Raw genomic sequence first — 25,590 nt, 5'->3', positions numbered from 1 at the left:
CTTATGCTAATAGCATTATGTTAATTGCTGTGCTCAGTCTCATGTGATAGGATTTGGCTTTTTCTGCATAAGTGTGGAGCTGAGCTGACTTTTTCAGCCCAGTGCTTCCTATGTAAATTCTTAGTCAAACCTGCCAAAGTTTACCTATTTGAAGAATAAAATCCAGTAACTTTTCTAAATAAAAAGTTATTAGTCAGTAAAACTAGCATATTTTTATTTTCAGCAGGTTTTGCCTCATTGCTTTCAAGCTCTGGGCTTTCACTGATTTTTGGCCAGACACCTTTGAAACTGTTAAATTGCTTCATCCTGAGTGACTAGGTATTTACTTCTTGGATCTAGTAACAGAGGCGAACTGAAGGCTTTCCTTATGTAGAGTTAGACCAGTGGTTCATCTAGTTCAGTATTGTCAACACTGAATGATAGCAGCTCCTGAGAGTTTCAGACAGAAATATTTCTCAGCCCTCCTTCGACTTACCAAGGATTGAACTGGGACTTTTTGTACCAAAAGCATTTGCTGCACCACTCAGCTGCAACCCTTTCCTTAACTGTTGAGTAGTGCCCATGATAGTTCTCTCCTGTGAATATGTTGGATGCAAGCATGCAGCAAAATGTACACCTGTGTGATGGTTACATGACAACCTATGTGTGGGGTGTGTATATAGTAGTGCATTCCATATAGAGGCTTTCACCTGCGTCTTTTTCTGTATCTAACCCATGCTAACTTCTAGCTCTCCTGTTTCTCTTGTTCAACTTAGTTTTATCTTATTTGTGAACTGTCCAATCCTGAAACCAATGTTCAAGTCTGACTATAGCATATGATTTTATACAGCTACAGCAGAGCTTTCCAGACTTTTCATGTTGGTGACACACTTTTAGGCATGCATCATTTTGCGACACAGTAATTCGGTTTTACTAGCAACCCGGAGGTTAAACTAACCACTTTCCAGCCCCGGAAGGAACGTGGGGAGTGTTTGTGTGACACACCTACACACTGCAGCCAACACACTAATGTGTCGCGACACTGTTTGGAAAGCTCTGACCTACAGTAACACTGTGTGATCATAATTCTATGTACATTTATGTACTCTTTTGTTAATGATGCTACAATTTTAGAAAAAGTGGTTGGAAACAGTGAAGCCTGACAAGCTTCTTTTTTTTTAACTGATCCTTTCTTCATGTTGGAGTGCTTAATTTCCTTCTCAGTATTAACTCTTGACAAAGTCTTAACTTCATTGGATTAACTTGGGAAGCGTGCAGTTTTCTTTATTTGATATCTGAACCTTCTAGGGCACTCTTCCCTCATGTTCTCAAGCTTATTTTTCCAACCACAAAATCCATAACTTTGGGATGGGGGCGGGGGGAAGCAGGAGAGACTACACAAAAAACACCTCTGCATAGGAAGTATGAAATCCACATAGACTGTCATATGATTACATATTTGTCTCTGGCTGCACATAAATGTAGAACTTGCAACAGGGTGATGAACATATTTATAGAGAAGTACACTTGCAAGCAGCACTCATCAGCTGGGGCTGTGGACTTGCTAGTTTCAAGAAATAAATCCCTAGTCACTCAGGATGCAATATTTTAAATGGTTTCTAGCCTTGTGTGGTTCATGTATCAGTAAAACTACAGTACTTGATATTTTCTAGACTCCTGGGCAGCACAGAAGTACTCATAGACAGTGTGTGGACCCCATGTCCATTCTCTGTGGTATAGATACAACAATATGATGCTTCAGAGTTACAAAATAGAACTGTACGTCTGGGTGGTAAGTTTTTTAGATTGGAGTCGATCTTCTGTGGAGAAGGGCCATAGCTCAGCTGTAGAGTATCTGCTTTGCATATAAAAGGTCCTAGGTCCAGCCCCTGCATCTCTAAGTAGAGTTGAGAGAGTTCCCACCTTAAATTCTGGGGAGCTGTGTATTTAATGAAGGCACATATATTTTGCGTAGTTACACTTCATGCAAATGTGTTCATGCTGTGACTGCTGAGTTAATGTAGTTTGTAATAGAAGATGTTTGCTGTATAAAAAGCAGTTACTTAACAGGGTGCCAAAAATAGTATCTGGGGAGTAAACTGAGGAAAGTCTTGCTAAAGTGTCCAGTTTCATTTAGAAGAGACTTATAGGCTCACCAGGTCTAATATATGGGCCTGCATTCTATGTCCATGGATGTTAAAAGGATGCAAGCTGTAGTAATGAATAGGTATAAGCTGTGGTTGACTTCTGCAGATTGGAGCCCTAAACATCTGCAGAATTTCTAGGTGATAACAAGAGTTTGGGGCATAGACCAAGGAGACCTGAGTTCACATTCGTGTTGATCTGTAATGCTCACTGGATGACCCAGACTAATATTGTTTCATCCACTTACCGTGCAAGGTGGTTGTGCATGAGATAGCTCCCATTTAGCTGCTTGGAGATTCTCTGGGAAGTAGAGGATACAAATTCAAAAAGAAAAGTACAATAAAGTATTTCCAAATTTTCTGTTTTGGATCTAGTTCATATACTTACATGTGGTGGCGAGAAGCTCAGCAATTGGTTAATTCATTCTAAAGCACTTTCAGACAGATATATTTTATGCAGGGCACTCCTAACTCTTATGCCAGTGGTTTTCAACCAGCGTTCCGTGGCACCCTGGGGTGCCTTGAATGATGGTCGGGGTGCTGCGGGCAACACTGGTCTCTGTCCCCCTTTCTTTCCCTCCCTCCTCTGATGCTCTCTCACATCTCTGCCTCCCAAAGGCTTGCACAGCTTTTCATTGCAGCAGCCCTGGCTACAAGTTCCGCAGGAGAATGGTTTCTCTGGGGCTGGCCAGGGAGTGCTGGTTGCCAGGAGCTGAGCTGGCCTCTGAGTAAGCAAGTGGGCAAGGGGCCCAGCCAGCCAGGCAGGCAGGCAAGCAGGCAGGTGGTGCACTGGCCTTTCTTGTGCTTGCTGTGTGCAAGGCCTGCCTGGGAGCTGAGTTCCCACCACTGAAGGTGAGTCTTACTCTCAAGGTAAGGTGCTGACTTCACATTCACCTTTGGCCAGTCTCCATTGGGGCACTAAGGCTGGGAGCATCCTTTTCCCAGGCCCCTGTGGGGCAGTGTGGGGAGGCACCTCTCTTTGGGGTGGGTGGGGGACAGCTCAGAGACCAGGGGCGCTGACAGCGGCTGCCCGGAGGACTCCCAAGGAGAGGGGAGGGGAGGCTGAGGGAACACTCCACAAGGGAGGGTATTCGAAAAAGGATGAGAGGCTGCCAGCTCTGCAGGCAAGGGGTGACATAACTGGGCTCCTGATCCCCACAGTGGTGCTGCAGAAAGAATTTAGTTGGTCAAGGGAGCCATGGACTCGAAAAGGTTGAAAACCTCTGTCTTCTGCTGTCAGTGTAACTCCACTGAAATTCAGTAAGAATTTCTAAGTGTGTTTGCTGACACCTACACCCCATTCTCTAGATTAGAATCTGGTTGTATTTGCCCACTGAGGGACAAGCAGGGCAAATTAGAAGACAGGATGTTCAGATATCATTTGTGTTGTTAGTTACAAATCTTGAAGTGCAGTATGATAAGCAAAATTATTTCTCTCAATTTGTTCCAAACAAATCATGAACTTTGTTAAACACTTGGACAAATCGGTCTTTTACATGTATAGAGAATCCCAGCTATAGTTTCTCAACATAGTACCTAAGGTTACTTTTAGCACACCAGTTCATGTTAAATTCTAAATATTATCTGCTTCTGGGCACCAAGATAATGGTGCTATTATTTTGTAGTTCCCAGATGCTTGTGTTTGTATTCGTGGCCTAGTGCTACCTATTGTTGTAGAAGTCACTATTCCTTGTGTTCCATTTTTTTCTGCAACCAGTAGTGGCAGCTTGCTGATGTTTGTAAAAAGCTTTTTGATTTAGTTTTTCATCTTGTCAAATTGATGGAATCCACTGGAGATTGAGCAAGTGTTAGAGGAAAAAACATTGAGGTCATTTGGGATAATCATACTGATAATATCAGTGCTTTTCTGAATCAATTCAAGAATTGTTTGCTTCAGTACTGCAAATGGTGCACACTTAGATGAACACTATTTACATGGGCTGGCATTTATGGTGGTTCTGAGCTGACTTTATGTGTTTGAGGGACCCCTGGCACTTCAGTGAATAAAATGTAAAACTTCTCTAACTCTGCCTGAGCAATGTTTGTCAAAGAATCAAATGCAGGGAACCTTCTTTCTGAAGGCCAGATTGCCTCCAAGATGATGTTGGTACACGGGGTGCATGCTGGTAGTGGGTGGGGCAAGAGACAGGCTACCCCTTTTCTTTCTTTCTGTCACACCATTTTCCTCGTGTTTTTCCTTTCCTTTCCATCTATATTATATTAAACCAAAGGCTGCAGATTTGACTGCTATTGATTTAGTTGATCACTGAATAGACTGCTGCAGGCCAGTTTCTATCACAGTAATTATACTGGAGAGCTTGCATACAACCTCCACATACCATTGTGATTTCTAAGATATAGAATATACTCATGTGTTATAAATCCAAGGACATGTTGAGGTTTTTCTTGATGCCAGCCCTCAGCTGTGGAATTTCATCGCCCTCAATTGAATACTGCTTGGCTATTGGTTCATTTTTAAGTGTGGTAAATGTCTTCACCACATATTGAGGATTGGGGGGAGGGCTACAAACCCCAAAGCATATAAGAATGCTTTCTGTGAATCATGTAAGAACAAAGATTTGAAGAAATTTTCACTTTGGCTGTTTACTTGGAGGACTTCATTGCGCTGTTATACAACAAAGGGTTGTAAAATAATTTGAGATGTTTGCTTAAATGACAGTGGGAAACTAAAGGGTTAGATACCACTCTTTTTCACAGTTCATTGAGAGTGGAAAACTTTGTGGGTTAATACCCCTTGAAAACTAAGTTGGAGGCTGGGAAATATTTTAAGCAAAAGCAATGGGGAAAAAAGAAGCTTATAAACTGCTTTTTGATTCAGAGAGAATTAATTGGTTATGCTCCAATGTAGACTTAAATAGTAATTCATTCATCTTTTTTCTTTTCCAGATCTTCAAGTATCTTCATTTTAGTTTTCTGTGCTATTCCTCCCTTAAGTTATTATATACTTTTTTGCTGCTGTGCGAAAACAGAGATGTCTCGCAGCCCAGATGCGAAGGAAGACCCTGTGGAATGCCCCCTTTGTATGGAGCCTCTTGAAATTGATGACATAAACTTCTTCCCTTGCACCTGTGGTTACCAGATCTGTCGCTTCTGTTGGCATCGTATTCGCACTGATGAGAATGGGCTTTGCCCTGCTTGCAGAAAGGTATATTAAGTTCATTAGAATAAATTTGGTTATGTAATAAGGTTCACCAATATGAAATGTTGCTTTAAACATGATGTATCTTGTCCCCTAAGACTTTTATCTTGGGGTTCACTGTCAAACCAGGGAGGAATATGGAGTCCTTTTAAGTGAAATATTGATCTTCGTTCGACTTTTGAGTTCTATACTTTCCGCAAAGTATTCTCCTGAACTCATGAATTGTCAGAAGTCAAGTACCACTGTAAACATCAGTTTAGTGGTACATATATCATAGGGCAATACAGTATCCTCCACTTCTTCCAGCCACAGCTGTTTCCAGTCGTCTCCTCTGAAATCTGCAACAAGTGTCTTGGTTGGCAGGGCAAGTGTGAATAGGGTGGTCAGACAGATGGAAAGACTTTCCTCTCATCATAAGAACTGTTATCAGAGCAACAGGCAAAAAGTGAAGCAGGTTTCTGTGTAAGATACCCAGATAAGTAAGATACATTGCCACTGTTCAAGGACACATTCTAGCCAAGCAAAAGAGCTGGAGGAGAATATGGAGTTGGGACAGTGAAGGGTGTCTGAGTGCTGCTGATGACCAGATTAGAGAAGCCTGGAAGGCAGGACTTGGCCTCTGGGCCTGAGGCTTCCCACTTATGGTTTTCTTGATATGGTCAAGGGATCAGGGACTTTTATCCTTCGATGGAGCACATGGGATGGGCATCTAGCAACATAGCTGGGGCACTTTAAATGTTGTTTGCTCATGAAAAAGCAATTCCCACACTACTTGTGCTAGTATACTTGTGGTATCCAGTTAAGTGATGCTTAGTGTACATCCATTGAAATAAACTAAAGTTCATTTATTTCAGTGGGTCTAAGTAAGACTTAGCCAGGTGTCACCCTAAAACTGTTTTCAGTTTAACTTCTTTAAATGAACAGATGTGTTTTGGTTATTGCATCATCTCTATCTTTTTTCTAAATTTGCACCTTTTCTGCAATGTGGTGAGGTGTTTGAAATCTGTAGATGCTCATTAAGTACTTCACTAGGATATTTGTTTTGAATGCTTCTGATGACCCAGCTGTTTGAACTCATTGACCTGCTAAAGTGGGTCACATTTCATGTGCCAGTGGTGGTTAAAGAGAGGCATGTGTAAAAAACTGAATGTTGCCTTGCATTCCTTTAAGCTTTTGATTTTTTAATTTTTTTAAAAAAAGGTATTAATCAGCATGGTATTGTCATTTATTGTGGTTTTGTGACAAGTTACTGTTAGTGTTTTATCATGACACTCATACTCATATAATATCAACCATTATGTTTTCAGATGCCTGCTTTGAAACAAGTTTACGTCTAATCACTATACTCTGTTTTCTGTATTCTATAGAAATGCACCAAGCTTCTCACAATGAGAAGACAGGTAATGGCAGCGTATCTACCATTACCTTTATCTGCTGCTGCACAATTCAAGGGAGGAAATGTCAGCCATCTTTGCAAAGGATGATATCAAAGTTTAAGAAGCCTCACTGGCAGAAAGTGCACACCTATTCCTTGGTGGGCTCAGATTTATTTGAAGCCATTGCTTGTTTCTATATCATTCATATAGCATCTATTGCAGTGGGCTTGAGGTTTGCAGGAAACAATGATGTGGGAATTATTAATCAAGGCTTACTCACTTTTCTTTTTATTAGCCATATCCAGAAGATCCAGCAGTGTATAAACCACTCTCCCAAGAAGAGCTGCAAAGGATAAAAAATGAAAAGAAACAGAAGCAAAATGAAAGAAAACAGAAGATATCAGAGAATCGTAAACATCTGGCCAGTGTACGGGTTGTACAGAAGAATCTTGTATTCGTAGTAGGGTTATCCCAACGCCTAGCAGATCCAGAGGTAAGCAGCTGCCAGAAATCTGAACTTCCTATAGAATAAGTGTATCCTGAACTTTTGCTGCAGTTATTATAGTTGCCAAATAAATTCCTACTCAAATTAGTTGATTCTTCTGGCCTTTTCAGTGGTGTTCAATACCACCAACCCAGGGCTGCGGACCCATAAAATGATGCCAGTTGAATTCTGTTATATCCCATGGTCATTAGTCTGGGAATCCTGGTTGAAAAGTCATCCATACGCTGATGATACTCGGCACACACACTCTTTTTCATCAGACCCTAGGGAGACAGTGGACACTGAACTTGAGAGAGCAGTGTGTCATTGAATATGCAATAACAATCCTAATAAGATAAAAATATTGTTGATTGTGAGAACCAATGAATCTGGAGTTTGTTGTATAGCCTGCCTTGGATGGGGTTGCATTTGCTCTAAAAATGGAGGCTTTCAGCTTTGATGTGTTCTTTGATCTGGAACAGCTTCTGGTTGCTGGGCTGGGACCACTTTTGCTGATATACTAAGCTGCACTTACTTGCAGAAGACAATTCTGGCCATGGTAAATTCATTCTGAAGCCTGCTAAAGCATCAACTTCGGTAGTATGACTTTACATGGGGCTGCTCTTAAAAGCTTTCAGAAATTTTGGTTGGTGACACTATGACCAGACTATCTTAAACTGGTCAGTGAGACATATTACTATGTTGGTGCTCAATCTGCAGGAGTGCTATCAGGATTTTCTGGGCCTGGTCCACTGTATTGGAACCTCTGATCTACTCACAAAAGAGGACATTTGCATATTCAAATTTTTGTGCCCTTTTGCTGATAGCTATGCAATGAATTGTTAATTAATGCTTGCACCATAGATCGTGCGCAGCAGGAGACATGCCCAATTCCTCCAAATTTTGAATTCACCATGCTTTTCTTTAACATTCACCTATGCTTACTGTGTAGTAGTATTTCAGAAAATAACTTCTGGGGACTACCTGATCTCAGACAAACCCACCATAGGGAAGATGCATTCTGGTTGATAAGAAAAAAGCGTATACTACAGAGGTTCCAAGTGCTACAAAATGAGATGGAATCAGGAAAAGTGCACCAAAGGGGAGGGGAAAACAGAAGCTCTTTAGGATCCCATGAATTTCTTTCTCTTGAGGCTCACAAAGCGCACTCTTCAATCACAGTTCTGTCTTTATTCATTGCCTAAAAAACACTTAAACATAGGAGCAGACAGCCTAGCACATTGCTTAGTAGGGTACCTGAATATCTTGCTTTATAAGTTTATTTCTAGGAGGGCTAGATTTTTTAAATGAAAGCTTATAGTCTGGGGTCCCTGCTGGCAGTGGGCCTGTTAAATTGGTACCCACTTGGCATGCCTTTCAATCTTCACTTGGAATTTTATGTGATTTATGGACTGCAGGCTATTAGAAGAACTCATTATAATACAGTGTTGTTAGACTTCAGGAGAGAGAATTGAAGTTATCTGCCACTAATTGTAGGAAATATGGTATGTGCTCAGTACCAGTTGCGTGCCTGGGTGGAGACTCCTGCGCCGCTCCAGTTGACAGCCCAAGACCAATGTTTTGTATAGTTCATTTGTAACTGCTTAGCAATTTTCCATTGCTTTCTTTGGTTAAAAGATTTTTCAAAGGGAGCAAAAATAGTTAAGCATCCATTAGTAGTCTGAGTTTTGTCTGAGCTGCTTCTTAATATTGCTTTTATATCTGTGAACTTAATCTTCCAAACAGGTTTTGAAAAGGCCAGAATATTTTGGGAAATTTGGTAAAATACACAAAGTTGTAATCAACAACAGCACATCATATGCAGGCTCACAGGTAAGATACTGATTTCCCCTTGACCTAGGCAAAAGGTGGGTGTTTAGCTGGAGTTCCAACAGTTTCAGTTGCATATGGACAACTCATTTTTGACATCCTTGGGTCAAAAACATTCCATACAGGAACATTTCGGCAGCTCTGTTTTTGTTTGCATGTACTAATAACCAGAGTCAGATTAATTCTACAACGTAGACTACCCAGCAGTAAGGTGTAAATTGCCCCTGAATTGCTACAATTAGAATGTAATTTCAGTTAAGTGTAGCCTATGAATGTATTCCCCTGCAAACATGTGTCCAGATCTTTTCATTTGTTCTGTCTGGAATGTACCTTCCTTATTATTGCCGCTTTGTACACCCCTGTTCAGGAATGTAGTTGCATTCTAACTTGGAGCACCCCATGATTTACTATAGCTGTTTTGCTGGTGCAGAAGCTGATATACTCAAAATATGTTATAGTTTTTCACTAAATAGAAAGATTGTATTGACTTCTGGGTGTGCATTATACCTTGGTGAAGATTTTTAATTATACCCTAATCTGGTTGATATGCTATTGTCATACTAATGAAAAAATTAATTCCTATTTCAAAGTATATGTTACTTTTTCATTCAAGTTTGTAAGTAGGAAAGGAATATGTTACTTGGAATGCTTAAGTTTTTAGAAGTTGGCTTCAAAATGGGTAGAGGAGCAAAGAGCAGGCAAAAAGTTAACATAATTGTAAAGAAAGAAGGGAATCCAAATGCATGGTAAGGATTTTGGAGTAAAGCTGTTGTAGCCTTGTTGCTATGAATATCAGTGTACAGAGTTGGGAAACCATCAATTCAAACCTAACTTCAGCAAGCCCAACCTTGTATGGTATATAGTTGCTTCATTCTACTGATTTTACTCATATGTTCTGAAGAAACGAACATAGTTTCCTCACTCTGAAGCAAAGAACATAGTTTTGTTTTTTTTAAAATTTAGGTTTTGCATTCCTGTTGTAGCAGACATTGCCTTAGAAGTATTCCTTGTGTTTGTTTTACGGATAGGAGTGCCTCTTAAAATGGTGCTTGCCAGGTGGAGTATTTAGAAGTACTTCTATGACAAAATGTGTTTTAAATTTGCTGTCCGATTAGTCACAGGCACTTTTGTAATCTGTTTAAACTGATTATTCAAATATTGCAGTAATAATTTCTACTCCACTTTTGCAAATGAATCCTTTGCCGAGGGCTTCTTATGTATTAAGTACTTCAGAATTTTGTGAAGTTCGGTGCTGCATTATAGGATGACTAATAAACTGACCTATGCGCATACACTTTTTTTAAATTATCTAGGGTCCAAGTGCAAGTGCATATGTAACTTACATCCGGTCAGAAGATGCACTCAGAGCCATACAGTGTGTCAATAATGTGGTAGTAGATGGAAGAACACTTAAGGTAATATGAATGTATGTGTTTGTAACTATATAAGAATAAGGTTGTGTGTGTGTGTGTGTGTGTGAGAGAGAGAGAGAGAGAGAGAGAGAGAGAGAGAGAGACGTAATGGCAAATGTCTATCAGTACATGTAACTGAGCACCATGATACCAGAAGATGGATTCTAAAACAGGCTTACTTCTAAAGTATATAGTTTGTTGTCCTTTATAGTTAATGTCTCATTTCCCCTCCAGGCGTCTTTAGGTACCACAAAATATTGCAGTTACTTTTTGAAGAATATGCAGTGTCCTAAACCAGACTGTATGTATCTACATGAATTAGGGGATGAAGCAGCCAGTTTTACAAAAGAAGAGATGCAGGTATGTGTGTTGCAACCTATACCATGAAATACTACTCTAAATGCCTCATATTTCTGATCTGAGCCAGTAAATCAGAAATGAAACTACAGTTTCGATTTCAGAATGCGGTTTAGAGAATGCACGATCGAAGTACCGTATTTTTCCCTCTATAACACGCAGATTTTTTCTCCTAAAAAGGAAGGGGAAATGTCTGTGCGTGTTATAGAGCGAATGTGTGGTCCCTGGAGCCGAAAAACCAGGCAAAAATCAAATCGCGACGCTTCAAGGAAAAGCGAAACCTGAAAAGAGGAAGCGGCTGCTTTCCTGCATTCTGCCTCAGGGTCTTACTGCCCACCCTCCTCTGTTTTGTTGCTGTGTTTGCTGAAACGGAACAAAGAGCAGGGAAAGCCCCTCCCCTCCAGGCAAGCTCCGGTGCTGCTGGGGGAGAGGGAGAGAGAGGGGGGAAGGGAGAGAGAGGGGGAGGGGGAGAGAGAGGGGGGAAGGAGAGAGGGGGGGAGGGAGGGAGGGAGGGGGAGAGAGAGAGAGAGAGAGAGAGAGAGAGAGAGAGAGAGAGAGATGGCTGGCTGGCTGGCTGGCTGGCTTGGGTGGGGGAAAACTTTTGCCTTTCTTTCCTCCAACCGGTTAAATCCCTCTCCTGCATTCTTAGCCAGCTGCTTCTCTGCACACCCCTCTAATGTCCCTTCTTTGTTTTTCCTTCGCTCCCCACTTAAAATGTGGTTACAAAGCATAGATCCACATAGATCCTCAGGATCCTTGCATTGGGTCACCCCAAATTCACCATCAGATCACATAGCATGTCCATGGCTACAGCCTGCCCCACCAAAATCACGCACCCACTGTTGCCTGGGGCTGCAATGGTGCAAAAACGTGGTTAAAAAGCATGGATCCACAGGGATTCTCAGGATCCTTGCATTGGGTCACCCCAAATTCACCATCAGATCACATAGCATGTCCATGGCTACAGCCTGCACCAAAAAAATCACGCACCCACTGTTGCCTGGGGCTGCAATGGTGCAAAAACGTGGTTACAAAGCATGGATCCACAGGAATTCTCAGGATTTTGGCATTGGGTCACCCCAAATTCACCATCAGATCACATGTCTGTGGCCACAGCATGAAGCCCAAAAATGATACATCCACTGTTTCATTCAGAATGTTTTTTCCCTTGTTTTCCTCCTCTAAAAACAATGTGCGTGTTATGGTCAGGTGCGTGTTATAGAGCGAAAAATACGGTATTTAAGGCAACACATGAGGAGAGTGGGAAGCATGCATACATGCATCATTTTATCTGTATGCCACCTTTCCATAGTTCAAACAATGCTCCAGGGGGCTTCCAACGTGAAAACAATTACATAGTTACAAATATAACAAAAGTAGTCATAAACAGTAAATAAAACATACCAGGAAGTGCACAATCAAATAAAACAATTTCCACCTTAAATCATAATAAGATCTAAAAATAAAGATACAAAAATTAATATCAGCAAGAGCAACAATACCAACACACACACACTATTCTCCAACCTAAGGGTCTGTTCAGCAGCTTCAGCTTTTGTAACTGGAGTCAGCCAGGGCCCCAACTTCCCAGGCCAAGTGGAAAAGGCCTACAGTGCAGGAAGCAGGTCTTCCAGGTCTCACAGCCAAGATGGTCCCTGGTTGACCATGGCAGCCTGACAGTTGTTCAGCCATGATATTTATGTCCAAACTGGCTTGACTGTCTTCTCTGCTCCTTCTTTTTGAAATGGAGATAATGCCCAGGACTGGACTGAGAGGAAATATAAAGACTTTGAAGCATTCTTGCTGCAGATTTGAAGTTCTATAAACTGAGCTGAGAATAAAAGGTAGAGGTTATGTATTATATAAATATAATATAATAGCAAATCTCCTACATTATCATCTAAAGGCGATGCACAATAAAAACAGCAAATTAAAAACTCAAAAAAACCTACATTTAAAAGAAAACTGAAAGCAGTACAAATTAGAAACTCATGACAGAGATTCATTTATCCATCTGGATAAATGCACAAAAATGTCTGCAATAGTTATCAAAAGTGCAGATAGTGGGTGCTTGTTGTACCTCAACAGGAATGCTATTCTGCAGAACAAGGGCCAGAACTCCGAACTCAGATCAACCCCAATAAGTATGGGCAGTGGTCAGGGATGATGGGAAATGTGGCCCCCCACGTTACCTCTCCTTCCTTTAACTTATCACTCTGCACCTTCTGAGCAGGTTACCTAAGAAACTGAAATGGGCATTGTGGGGTACACCTATGAAATGTGATCATTACTATGAATTGTTCTGAGGTTACCTTTCAGTGAAATTAGAAAGGTCTTAACCAACTTACAGTAAACTCCCTTAGGCAGCAGTGAATTTACATTCTTACAAAAGAGCCCAAAATGGTTGTCATAGTCTTGTGATTTGGTGGGACATGGACTAGGCTAGCTTAAAATAACCAAGCTTCTCTTATTTGAACATGAGAAATGAAATTTTGATGTAAAGATTTCACTGCAAATTGCCAGGTTGACAGTTGCATTATTTTATAACTTTTTTTTCTATCCCAGGCTGGTAAGCATCAAGAATATGAACAGAAGTTACTCCAGGAATTATACAAGTTAAACCCCAACTTCCTCCAGCTGTCTTCAAATGCAGTTGACAAGAACAAGAACAAAGTGACTTCACTACAGAGGTATGAGGGTAAAGGTTCTCTGTGTGTACTCTTTAGTTTTCATCAAACCTCCCCCTTTACCCCTCTTTCTAAGCGCTCTGCTTCACTGCCTTACTGCTTAAGCCAGCACACTTGACATCTTACTTCCTTTGCATCATTATACAGATGTATGCAGCATTTTCAAACAACTGTTTCAGCAGATGTTCGCATTAGTGCATCATTTACAATTGTAAAATAGTGTGGTTTGGTGTGAAATAGCAGGGCATGTCATTAAACTGGAAATACAAAATACAAGATTTACTCATTTTAAGTACAACACAACATTACTATGAATGTGTGAGTCCACCTTGCCTTTAGAAGGTGAGAATGCCACAAAGGACTCATCTGAAAGACAAAGTTAGTGTAAAATGTTCTGACTCATTGCAACTTAGTTGAGATTTTTGTTTCAATACGTTGGCTGCTAATATGTAGGGTGCAGACTTTGACAGAGTAACATAGATTTATATGTCTGTTTAATGAAAGGTTGCTGAGGGTTTTTTGACTTAGCACCTATCTATTCCAAGTAACAATTTTAAGTGGTTGTCTATTTCTGGAAAAGCTTACATTACTTAATAAGAGAAACACCATTAATATTTAGAATATGACATAAGGTTTGTGCTTGCAAGATACTTCTTGAGTTTGAATGGTAGTCAGACTACTAATACCTCTGGTTTAGCCTCTTGAACTATTAATAAGGGAAACCTAAATGAATGGGAAAATCTATTTGTGACTGAACACCTGAACTTTGTGACCATGGCAAATGATTGGTGAACAAGAATTTGCACTCTTTAGATCCTTCTTAATGGGGATCCTTTTCCAATAAGATTTCAAGAGCAACCTTGCTCAGGATCTTAAACAATTTTTCCAGTGTCAAATCTTAGCGGATCAGCATTGCCTCTTAAAGGAAAAGACAAATCTTGTATTAAGGAAAGTTGATACTTTGACTCTGGGCAGAACATCAGATCAGTTTTGTCATGTGCCAGCCTCTCATATGGATAATGATACCTTCTTACTCTCTTGGCTGTTGTATTAGTGTGAGCTTTGCGAGAGAAATACTGTTTCTTCAAGAGCATCAAAAGAAATAAACCAAACATGCAAGAGTCAAGTCATGTTTTCTCACAGTGTGTTCTGAGACCTGATGGAGTCACATCATAAGGCAAGAAGAAACAGCAAGAAGACAATGTCTTTAGAAATGGCTACAAATTTGGCTCTGTCCAGTCTCTGCAGCAGGAATTTTTCAAGAACTTAATTACCATTCTTACAAAATAGCCCAAGGTAGATTGGGTATGCATGACCATTCTATCTGGACCATAAAACAAAGTAGAAATAAGCTTACTTCCTACTGGTTCATTCTGAATTGTCTGTGCTGTCTCAGCAGTCTTACATCTCCAGTGATTTATTTTATAAGATCCCAGTAAGCTGAAGAAACTGAATAAATGTTAGGTCCTTGCTATCCTCTTGTCATCTGTTTTGATGTTTTTTGCCACTCTTTGCTGTGAATCTAAGTTCTTAAGCATAGAGTTCAGCTTTGTTCCTGAAACAAGTGTCATCTAAGTAGCAAATAAGTTGGTTCTGCATTCAAAACAGAAAATGCATCTGCTGTATACTTCATGAAGATTTTCTTTCATGATTTCTTTATTACTATTTTTTCTGCTCAAACTTAACTTCCATTGGTCCAGAGAAAAGGCTGTGATTCCCACTGCTTTCTGATTTCATACAGTTCTTGTGGGCAGTAACTTGAAATGCTGACAGAAATAGCCAGTTTGTGAGTTCACTCATCAGTTACCAGCATTCAGATCTGGAAGAGATGTAGACAAGCAACTTTTATGTGGGTGTAAACTTTAGAACACGGTAGGCAAGCAGATAAGAATTACATGGCAGACTAATTTTCAACTTGATAAATGGAACTGACAGTGCCATATTTACCTTCTTGTAGTGTCTGCTTTATGGAACCAATTCTGAAATGCATGGAAAGATGAGGAATCAATATAAAAATTGAAAATGCAATCAATTTTTGTTAGATCAGTGACGCTTGGTTTTAAAAAGCAGGGTGTGTCTGTTCCACATTCATTTTGAGAACTCATAAATTTATTGCATTTCAAGGAATGAATGGCAAGACAAGATACACATTTTGAAAAGAGCACAGGTCTCTAAACATAATCATTATAAGTTACAGTTCTAAATATCCTTCATTCTTTCCTGGGATGGTGATTTTAAAAATAGGGTGAAACTGAAGGACTAATTAGGAGAAAGAAACATTTATAATTATGTTGATGATAAATATTAATATTTATTTGCATATACATACAAAACCCAGCAGGGAATGTCTGTTTAAAGATGTGATTCCCTGCTTCAGTTTACCTTTATTCATCCTCTCAAATAATTTTACACACCAAAAGAACCTTATTTAATGATCTATGCTTATATTAGCCTGAGTTTTGAAACTTTGGGAATCAGTATTTGAAACGAGACAAATTGGGTAACTTAGAACTTACCAGCACCGGTACAGTGATATTTCAGAAGTGTATAATGCCGGTCACATGGGGGAAATCCTCAAGGACAAAGCTTGGATATAGCATATGAAGGGTAGGGGTAACATTACTCATAAAACTGGAGAATGTTGGGATGAAAGAACAGTTTAAGGACCACATGTCTTGGTGGGATTCACCTAATTAAAAAAACAACAACTATAAGTGTAAACAGCCTGCCTGGTGCAAGAAAACAGTTTCTTTCTACAGTCTTAATAGCAGACATTAACTTTTCTGTTGAAGACCTCCATATTCCTCTGCACAGTATATGGCATGAGGAATAATTTTCCCAGTGTTTCACTATTAAGATTTTCTACATAACTTGAACTCTCTTTTACTTTCACCTCTTTCCAGACCCAACAGTAATAACAAAGATGCCTGGCCATCATTACAGAGTTCAAGTAAATCAGTCAACGGCTTAACTATGGAACACAGGAAAACGCCTCCTATTTTAGAAAATGGCACAGACTCAGAACACATGACTCCAGATGGTCCAGATTCAGATTTCGGGTAATTGTGCTGCCTTTTATACTTTAGTTAGCTTTCTTTCTCTCTCACTGATGTGGAGGGATGATTCTCTAGCCTCTGTCAAGAGAGCTGGATTCAAGTTAAAATGGTTGGCCTGAACCACTAGGTGATGCCTAGGTGGGGGGGCTGCACATTATTTTGCAATGGGCAGTTTGTTCAGGAGAAGTCTGTGTCTAGGCCAGAAGATGATTTTTAAAGGTAAGGGTTGTGGAAAAGGCAAGGCATTTTGAAACAAGTTTCCTTCTGCGTCTGTGTCCTAGCAAACCACGTACCTCACTTCAGCAAACAATTTTTAATGTTCTTTAAGAGAAAAAGTTGCATAGTAGGAACTCTCATCTTTTAGGTAAGAGTCATTTAATTAATTGTCTTGAATACTCTGATCTCAGTTGGCAGATCGAAGTACATTACACTCTTCACCCAGGCATTTTGTTAAGCAAGTATGGCACTGGATTGAGATCCATCAGCTTTCCCCTCCCTTTAGACTACTAAGACTACTTGAATTTGTGTTTAATACTGCAATATGTCCCTTGCATCATAAGCATCATTGTGGGGCTTTTAACAAGTTGGATTAAAAATGCAAGTTGCATAGCACAACATATTATGCTTTTGAATTGGGAATACTGATGTGTACTGTTGCAGTGTGGAAACTGCTTTCTTAGGCTCTAGTTTCCCACCTGTAATAGGTTGAGGTGCGGGAAAGTGGCCATATAAGTTGCCTGACTCCATTGTTTCTTGTTCTAGTGTTCTAGTGTTAATGAGGCACCAGAACACAAGAGGTTACTTCCATGTTGCACCAGTAATGTGTGAGCTGGGCCTAAGAAGCTTATTAGGAAATAGGGTAAACTCACTGAATACCTTGTATTCTTGTTCTAACATTGACCTAATATTTCAGACTTCATCACTAGAAATCATTGCAGACATCAGCACTTTTGGAAGTAGAATGTCAATAGAAGAGCTTTTCTATTTAGAAAAACATCCCATTACCTAATTTTGAAGCTGTCCTGCTGAGAAGAAAGTGATCTGCTTTAGATATTCCATTGTGGATTACCATAGCACTATGGAAATGTTGTAGTAATGCTTTATATGAAGCTAAGCAGCTCTTAGGCTCTTTTTTAGTTATGAGCCTGAAAAAATGATCTGAAAATGTTCTACACATCTGTAGTACTGGTTCAGCTGACCAGGATCCAAAAGTCCACACAATGAATAGGACTTTCTCATCTTTCCCCACTATCTCATCTTCCTCCACCACCATCCCACAACAACTCCTGAAGGTTAGAAAACATTTCAGAGCAAGATTTAACATGGTACAAAAGGACTACAGTTGAAATAAAAAATTGGCAACCTTTCCTCTGTGAGTGGAAGAGCTTTTTACTCTTACCTTAAGAATCTTTTGGTTCCAGCCTTCGCCTGTGGCTAGTCTTATGCCTAAAATCTCCTGATTTGGGACTTTTCAAACCATATTCAGCGCTTCCTCTAAGTGGATCATAGGTCTAATCCAGATATCAATATTTTCAGAGGCATGCTATCACAGACTTAACAGGAACTCAAGCCTATTTATTAGTAAAGGGGTTTTGAACATCTGGAAACTTCTATGAAACAGCTGTGTTTCTGGCCGCAGGACTGAAAGACTGCAATATTTCTAATAATGAGGAAATAATTAAATTTTGTGTTTGAATAATTAATTTAAAAGTTTCAGTTCATTATGAGTGTTAAATAGTTTTACACAAAGAAAAAACAGTCCGTTTCACCTAGTTTTACTCCATGCTTTGCTTAAAAATATATATAGTGTTAAGTAGGCTGAAACAATGTAATATATACATTTATGTTTCCCTCTTTGCCTGTGGACTTAAGATAATTCAACAGATATTGAAAGAGTAGTGTTCTGCCAAAACCTCTAAAATGTAGGCTATAGCTGGAGTATAGTGCTTGTTTGATTTTTGAGTTTGTATGACTTAACAAACAAATTCTTTTTAGAATACTTTCTTGTGTTGACTTCCTGCTTCTGTAATTGATTCAGATGAGACTGTATATAGTCTTGGTTATCCAGTCCAATATCATCCACAGACACGTGAAAACAGACATATGTCCATGTGCTTAGAATTAGACTTTATTGTAGGAAGAGTTTGGGAATGACCAGTATAGCTTTGAATAGATCACAAAATTCAGGGTCACACCTCATAAGTATCAATCTTAAAAGCAGGAAGTGATTCTGCTCATTTACACTCAATGGCTGAGATAAAATCAGCAAATGATTTACTTGCCTGCTTGACGCTCCCTCTTTTTTCTTTGTTACCTTTTAAACTGTTAGGATTATGTTGTCATTCAGTTGCATACGGCATTATGGTGTCTGCAGCCAGAGCACTTTACACCAAGTACTGGAGGCTTCGAAGTATACCATATGCAGGAGATTGGATAGAGCAAGTGTGGGAATATGCACTTGGGGCAAAACTAACAAGTTTGAGAAAAAAGGAGAGGAAATTGGTTTTGTTTTGTCAAATACTGTAATAAATTCCAATGTCTTTGCTTATCAGTCTTATGTTTTAGGGTGTTTGAATTTTTTATGTTTAACTAGTGCAGAAAAAGAAAATATATTTATTGTTTTATGTATGACTATTTTAATAGATGCTCACTTGGTTGACATCTTAATTGAGCTATCCAATTTGACCCCAAGATCTCCTTCCTGATCAGTCACAACCAGTTTGGACCCCATGAGTGTATATGTAAAGTTAGGGGTTTTTGCTCCACTATGCATCACTTTACACTTGCTCACATCAATCTACATTTCCCATTTTAATGTCCATTCACCTAGTTTCAATATACCCTTTTGGATCTCCTTGCAATTTCTTTATGTTTTTAATACTCTGAACAACTTAGTGTCATCAGCAAACCAGGTTACTTCTGTACTTGCCCCTAACTCCAGGTCATTTATGAACAAGTTAAAAAAGCACTGGTTACAGTACTGATTTTTGCATTCCCTATAGAGGAAGAACTGTCTATTTATTCCTGCTTTCTATTACTTAACCAGTTGCTCATCCATAAGAGGACCTGTCTTCTTTTCCTATGACTGCTAAACTTGTTCTAGGTTCTTTTGGTGAGAGAATTTATCAAAAACTTTTTGAGAGTCTCAAGTATGCAATGTCAACTTGGATACCTCTACTTACATGCTTGTTGACACCCTCAAAGAACTTCAATGGGTTGGTGAGACAGGACATACCCTTGTGGAAGCCATGCTGCTTTTGCTTCAGCCTGACTTGCTCTTCTGCATGTTTGGTAATTCAATTTTTAATAATTCTGCCCACCAGTTTTACTAGACTAGATGTTAAGTTAAGCTGCCTATAATGTTCCAAGTCCTATTGTTCTTTTTAAACAATAGGTGCTAGCTACATTGAGCAGTTTCCAGTCCTCTAGTATGGAGGCTGATTTTATTTATATTAGAAGATCAGCAATTTCACATTTGAACCACTGAGGAAGCTCACTTGTGTAACCCAGATGCTTTGGTCATTGGCTGTGAGACACTTTCAGTCTTAAGGTCACATAGCAGGCAGATATTTTCTGAATTATTTGCATTTGTCCATCAGTTGATGTCCAGTGGCTTACTGCAACACCTGCTGGGTTTGTCAACAAGATAGTGACAGTATATTATTTTCCAGTTGTACTGCCATATCAGCCAATTCATTTTCTAGCATCTTGCTTTCTTCTAGTGTCTCAAATGTTAGCCTTACTTAATACTGCAGGTTGTGCTAGCATACATTTGCAGCCTGAACCCAGCCGGTGCACCTTCCATCATGCATGCCTGGCCTGATCCCCTTCACTCACTTAGCTTTTGACAGCACCTGATCTGGTATCTCTCCTTGTCCTGCTGTCACCATTCCTTTCTCAACTCATTCTTTTCATGGTGTTTGTAATTGCTGATCTTATTCCAAGTTTTGTCTTGTCCTTTCCTGGCTCTTCCTGTTGCTCTGCTGTTCTGATTTTGGGTGAGTGGATGCATGAGCGGCTGGAGCTTCAGTTTTGTCTCCTGTTGTGTTTAAGTGAGAGGTTGTGACAGCATTCCGATTGTCTTGAAACTGAAGCAGCACAAAGGAGAAGTGAGCTTTTCTGCTGTAGTGAATAATAATATTGGTTCATTCACTTTCTCTTTTACCTTTATTCCTTTTGCCTCTTCTCTTTCTTTAATGTGTCTCCTCTCTTTACAACTCAGTGTACTGAAATCTAAATTGGGGAGTCCTCTGGGCTCCATCAATCTCAAGTTGAGCACAAAGCTCTTATAAATAGATATGGTGCCTGCTTCATGGACACCAGTTTAATGTCGGGGGCTGATAGTAGGGGCAATAGACAAACTTTGATTGCTGTGAGGTTACACTGAGTAACAATGAACAAGCAGAATGTGCAAGATGGAGCTAATCAGCTTGTTGTCAGTTATCTCCATGAACTAGGTTTTCTAAAATTACTTTTTAAATTAATTCCTACAGTTTCATGCCATCAGGCTGTGTCTTATACATTTGCCTAATAGTTTTTCTTTCTCTCTAGCACTATCGACAAACCTTCAGATTCTCTCAGTATAGGAAACTGTGATAACTCGCAGCAGGTAAGATTTGAGAACCAACGCTTCTTAACTCTTGTTAACTGCATACCCTTATATTTGCAAAAGGACTATATTGTGTGTTGAAATATTTATTTGCCATAATCTTAAATATACTTTCCTGCCTATCAGCTGCATAAGATGGTTGCTTGATTAAAACTTTATACTAGCTGTAAAAACACATGTTATTTGGAAATGACCAAATTGTTGTTAAAAGAAGAAACTGTTTTTACTATACAATTGTAAAACTGTTTTCTTTTTCTTTTTAGATATCAAATAGTGACACACCTTCACCACCACCCGGCTTATCAAAATCCAATTCAGTCATCCCCATCAGTTCATCCAATCACAGTGCACGGTCTCCCTTTGAAGGGGCTATAACAGAGTCACAGTCTCTCTTCTCGGACAACTTCCGGCACCCCAACCCTATTCCAAGTGGACTCCCTCCATTTCCCAGCTCCCCACAGACTTCAAATGACTGGCCGATGGCACCAGAGCCACAGAGCCTCTTCACATCAGGTATAGTATTAGTTAGACAACCCATGCACGCAGTAGCTTGAGATAATATCTTCAGGCTCTTACATTTACTTATAGTTTAGCATGAACTTGACTGTGCTGCTCAGTACTACTCCAGTTTAAAGAACTTGTGAATATGTTACAATTATTATTTTGTAAAGTGCTTTACTTTTTTCATAGCTGGTGGAAATGTAGATTCAAAATAAAGATTCAAAATAAAGAAAACCTTACATAAATCATACTTTGTGCTTGTATGCATATGGTCATTGATGCTAATGAGCAATGAGACCAATAAGAACATTTTGCTTAAAATTACAAGCAGTGAGACATTTTCATTAGTAACTGAACAGTGCTTCTCAATCAAGTTTTGTCATGTAGGATATCTCTTGAATTATCTAGCTTCTAGCAAGGAATACATGCAGTGGAAAGAGTGGCTTCTTACATTTAAAAGATGAAGAAGTGCTACTGTAATGTGTTGCAGAAGGTGGATGGGAAATTCATAGGGTTGGATCTTGAAAACCATGAGGTGCTTCTGCCAGATTTTTCACCAACTTCCCTAGTAGGCCCACACAGCCTCCACCTCAATTTTCTGAAGGAGCTTGTTACCTTCGGGAGCAGCTTTTCAGGTGAGACAGACATGTGAAAATCCCAAGTAGAGGATCAGTTTAGAACTATAGGGAAGAAAAATGCAAAGATAAAGAAAGTTGCTTTCTTGGTAACTGTACACCACTAGAACATAAAGGATATTGTGAGCTTTAATCTAAAAACCAGTTGACCCTAGAAGAGGATTTCCCAACCTGTTACTCTCCAGATATTTTGGACTACAACTCCAAGGACCAATGGGAATTATAATCCAAAACATCTGGAAAGTACCAGGCTGGGGAAAACTGCCATAGGAATGAGAATAACCAATTATTGGAAAGGGAAATCGGTCAGTATTTTAACTCATATTAAGCTGGGGAAATGCAACTTTGTCTTTAATAACCTGTTTTAAATCCCACAGAAACCATCCCAGTATCCTCATCTACAGACTGGCAAGCGGCGTTTGGATTTGGTTCTTCCAAACAGCAAGAAGATGACTTGGGGTTTGATCCCTTTGATATCACCCGCAAAGCCTTAGCAGACCTGATCGAGAAGGAACTGTCGGTCCAAGACCAACCCTCCCTCTCGCCCACGTCTCTCCAGAACCCTTCCCCACACACTACAACCGCCAAAGGGTCAGGCTCTGGATTTCTGCATCCTGCTGTGCCCGCAAATGCCAACTCTCTCAATAGCACATTTTCAGTCTTGCCACAGAGGTTCCCGCAATTTCAACAGCATCGAGCAGTTTACAACTCCTTCAGTTTTCCAGGCCAAGCCGCTCGCTATCCTTGGATGGCCTTCCCACGCAATAACATCATGCACTTGAACCACACAGCAAATCCCCCTTCAAATAGTAATTTCTTGGACTTAAACCTCCCACCACAACACAGCACAGGTCTAGGAGGGATCCCTATAGCAGGTAAGTGCGCTGAGAAAGCATCAGTGAGCCTTGTTCATGCCTTCAGCTTCTCTAAATCAGAGTAGCGAGAAGGGGTTGATGGTATTTGGTACTGGAATTGATAATGTAACTATCATGATGGAAATGTGTTTTTATGCATTTTGAAAATGAAATGTTTAGCTTGGAATTTAGCCTTATAATGAGCTTTATAAGGAAAGTGGAGTATCATATGTCCAATCATCCTTATTTCAAAAGTGATTTTATGATTTACATTGACAGTCTTGATCATGCTGTGGAGTTGATCTTTATTTTAAATATATAGAATACTTCATTGCATAAGTAGATTACATTTTAACTCTTTTTAAAAAATGAATTCTTCAGTCCCAGTTCATGATGCTTGGCATATATGGCAGGAAAAAGCTATTTTTTATTTATTTTTTGAGTATTTGTATACTGCTTTCATACAATATCTATTCCAGGGTACTTGCACTTTCCAAAGTCAGCAGAATGGATAACTCAGTAAAATTCAGTTTCCTTTTCACTCAAATATTTTTTTAAAATAATTTAAAATGCCTGAGAGTATAAAAATGCCCCAACCAGATGTCTGAAAAACAACAGTGTAGGCACCAGATGAACTTCACTGGGGAGGGAATTTATCAACCAGTGTGCTGCCAATGCAATAGCTATATCTTTTCTCTCCATTGCCATTTGAACTCTAGTATCTTCAATTGTATCTGAAATCTTAGATTGATGAGCCAGTGAATTTAAAATTGTGCAAAAAATATTCTTTTTGATCCCGTATATGAAGCCATCTGACACCAATACTATTCACTTTAATCCCTTGCCCTTCATTTTTGTAACATTTCACTCCAGCTGGCATTATTGTTTCCCGCTGGAAGAGTGCACTTCGTAGCTGACACACATAAGTCTTTATGGCATAGCAAGCATCGCTTCGTGATAATACCTTTTGGAATTTCAGAGCAAACTTCAAGTAACCCGTTCCTTCCATCTTAACTTGCAGTGGTCTTCTCCTTGGGATGTTTTGGGTTTACAGACCATATCTTAAACAGTGTAGATAATATTGTTCAGTAATAGCACCTTTTTATTTCTGTAAACTAGTTTTCCTGTGCTTTATTTTTCTTGGCTGCTGTAACAATTATTGTTTTTTTTTCTGTTCTCATTATGATTCACTTAAAACATTTATAAACCATCCATTTCTTACTGATAGTGACTGCTTATGTTAGTATTTTGGGAATCCAGAGGATTTGCAGCTTATCATAAAATCTGTAACATGGTCACAACACCTGTCTCTTCATTCTGGTTACAAAAGCATTTCTTTGGCACTTTAGTCTTAGCTTTGACTCTGGCTTAGATATATAGTTTGAACATGGAAAAAGCTAGTAATTATGTCAGGATATAAAAACATGCAGAGAAGCATTTCAGATTCTCCATGTGACCCAGAAAAGATGTCTGCTAAGGGCTCTCCCATTCATATTCCATTAGATAAAAGGGGCTATCACTGAACTTAACAATCAGGTGTGTTAGTGTGGAAATGATGTTTGAATGTGTGAAGTCTCTGAACTCTGGCCTAGCCTGAAAAATCCATTTCCTTCTCTTCAGTAGAAGAGAACTCTAGAGCAGTGGTTCTCAAAGGGTGTGGCACATTACACTGGTGTGGCCAGAGAAGATGGCAAGGGTTGTAGGAAGATTCAAGGGCTTTCTTTCTTTCTTTATTTATTTATTTATTTATTTATTTATTTGCAGAATATGGATACCTTTTCAAAATAGATAGATACCTTTTCAAAATCAAAGGTATCAAAAAAGGCATCAAAAAAGATACCTTTTCAAAATCAAGCACTGCCAGGAGTTGCTTCTTTTTGTTCTCCAATTTATTTCTTATCAATAAAAAAAATCAGTATGGCGTGAGCAAATTTTTATTTTGAAAGTTGTGGTCCTGAGAAAAAAGTTTGAGAGCAATGAGTCAAAACCACCTTCTAAATACGTGGTATATTCTGAAGTAGAGTGTTGTAGTGTAGTTGAATGAAATATGTTTCCTCCCCCTTTGATTTAGTAAACATTATGCTACTTGTAAAATTTGTTCCTTTCACTCCCATGTTTTTCCTTGCAACACCTCTGTGGGCTGAGAAAGACTGGTCCAGTAAGCTTCACAGATGAGTAAGGATTTGAACCTACTGCAATGCTTTGACTACACCACACAAACACTTTAGGAACTCTGAACACAACCTACAGAAAACAGTGTTTGCTAATTTACTTACTTAGATTCTTAGCCTGTGCTATTCAGAGGCTTGATTCAAAAATAGATCTTTGAAGCTCTTTATTGTAGTAGTGGTCATAGCTGCTTTATGGATGCCAGAAGACTAAAACAATTCAAGTAATATTATGAAATATAAAGCTTCTGCAGTAAGTTGTACCAAGGACAGGCAAGTTGGTTGTATGGGATAAAAAGCTTGTGCTGAAAAGCATTCATCTCTTTCTGCGTGCATGT

General features: G+C 39.4%; 1 protein-coding gene across 6 annotated transcripts in view; it reads left to right on the top strand.

The window, feature by feature from the left end:
• CNOT4 (CCR4-NOT transcription complex subunit 4) overlaps positions 1-25,590 on the top strand; it is a 53,679-nt gene that overhangs the window by 11,318 nt on the left and 16,771 nt on the right. For 4 of the 6 annotated variants that reach the window (XM_081878621.1, XM_081878618.1, XM_081878623.1 and 1 more), the window contains exons 2-11: positions 5,031-5,289; positions 6,955-7,152; positions 8,890-8,976; positions 10,287-10,388; positions 10,620-10,745; positions 13,308-13,432; positions 16,333-16,488; positions 21,037-21,094; positions 21,358-21,607; positions 22,608-23,105. In XM_081878621.1, coding sequence (XP_081734747.1) covers positions 5,116-5,289; positions 6,955-7,152; positions 8,890-8,976; positions 10,287-10,388; positions 10,620-10,745; positions 13,308-13,432; positions 16,333-16,488; positions 21,037-21,094; positions 21,358-21,607; positions 22,608-23,105 — 1,774 coding nt within the window. In that variant the 5' untranslated portion in view covers positions 5,031-5,115. The remainder of the gene's footprint in view (positions 1-5,030; positions 5,290-6,954; positions 7,153-8,889; positions 8,977-10,286; positions 10,389-10,619; positions 10,746-13,307; positions 13,433-16,332; positions 16,489-21,036; positions 21,095-21,357; positions 21,608-22,607; positions 23,106-25,590) is intronic. The other 2 variants (XM_081878619.1, XM_081878622.1) reach the window with 1 other exon arrangement.

Source organism: Podarcis erhardii (assembly GCF_964252035.2).
Source record: "Podarcis erhardii genome assembly, chromosome: 10".
NCBI classification, from domain to species: Eukaryota; Metazoa; Chordata; class Lepidosauria; order Squamata; family Lacertidae; genus Podarcis; species Podarcis erhardii.
Note: the sequence above shows the minus strand (reverse complement) of the source record. Positions and strands in the feature narration are given on the sequence as shown.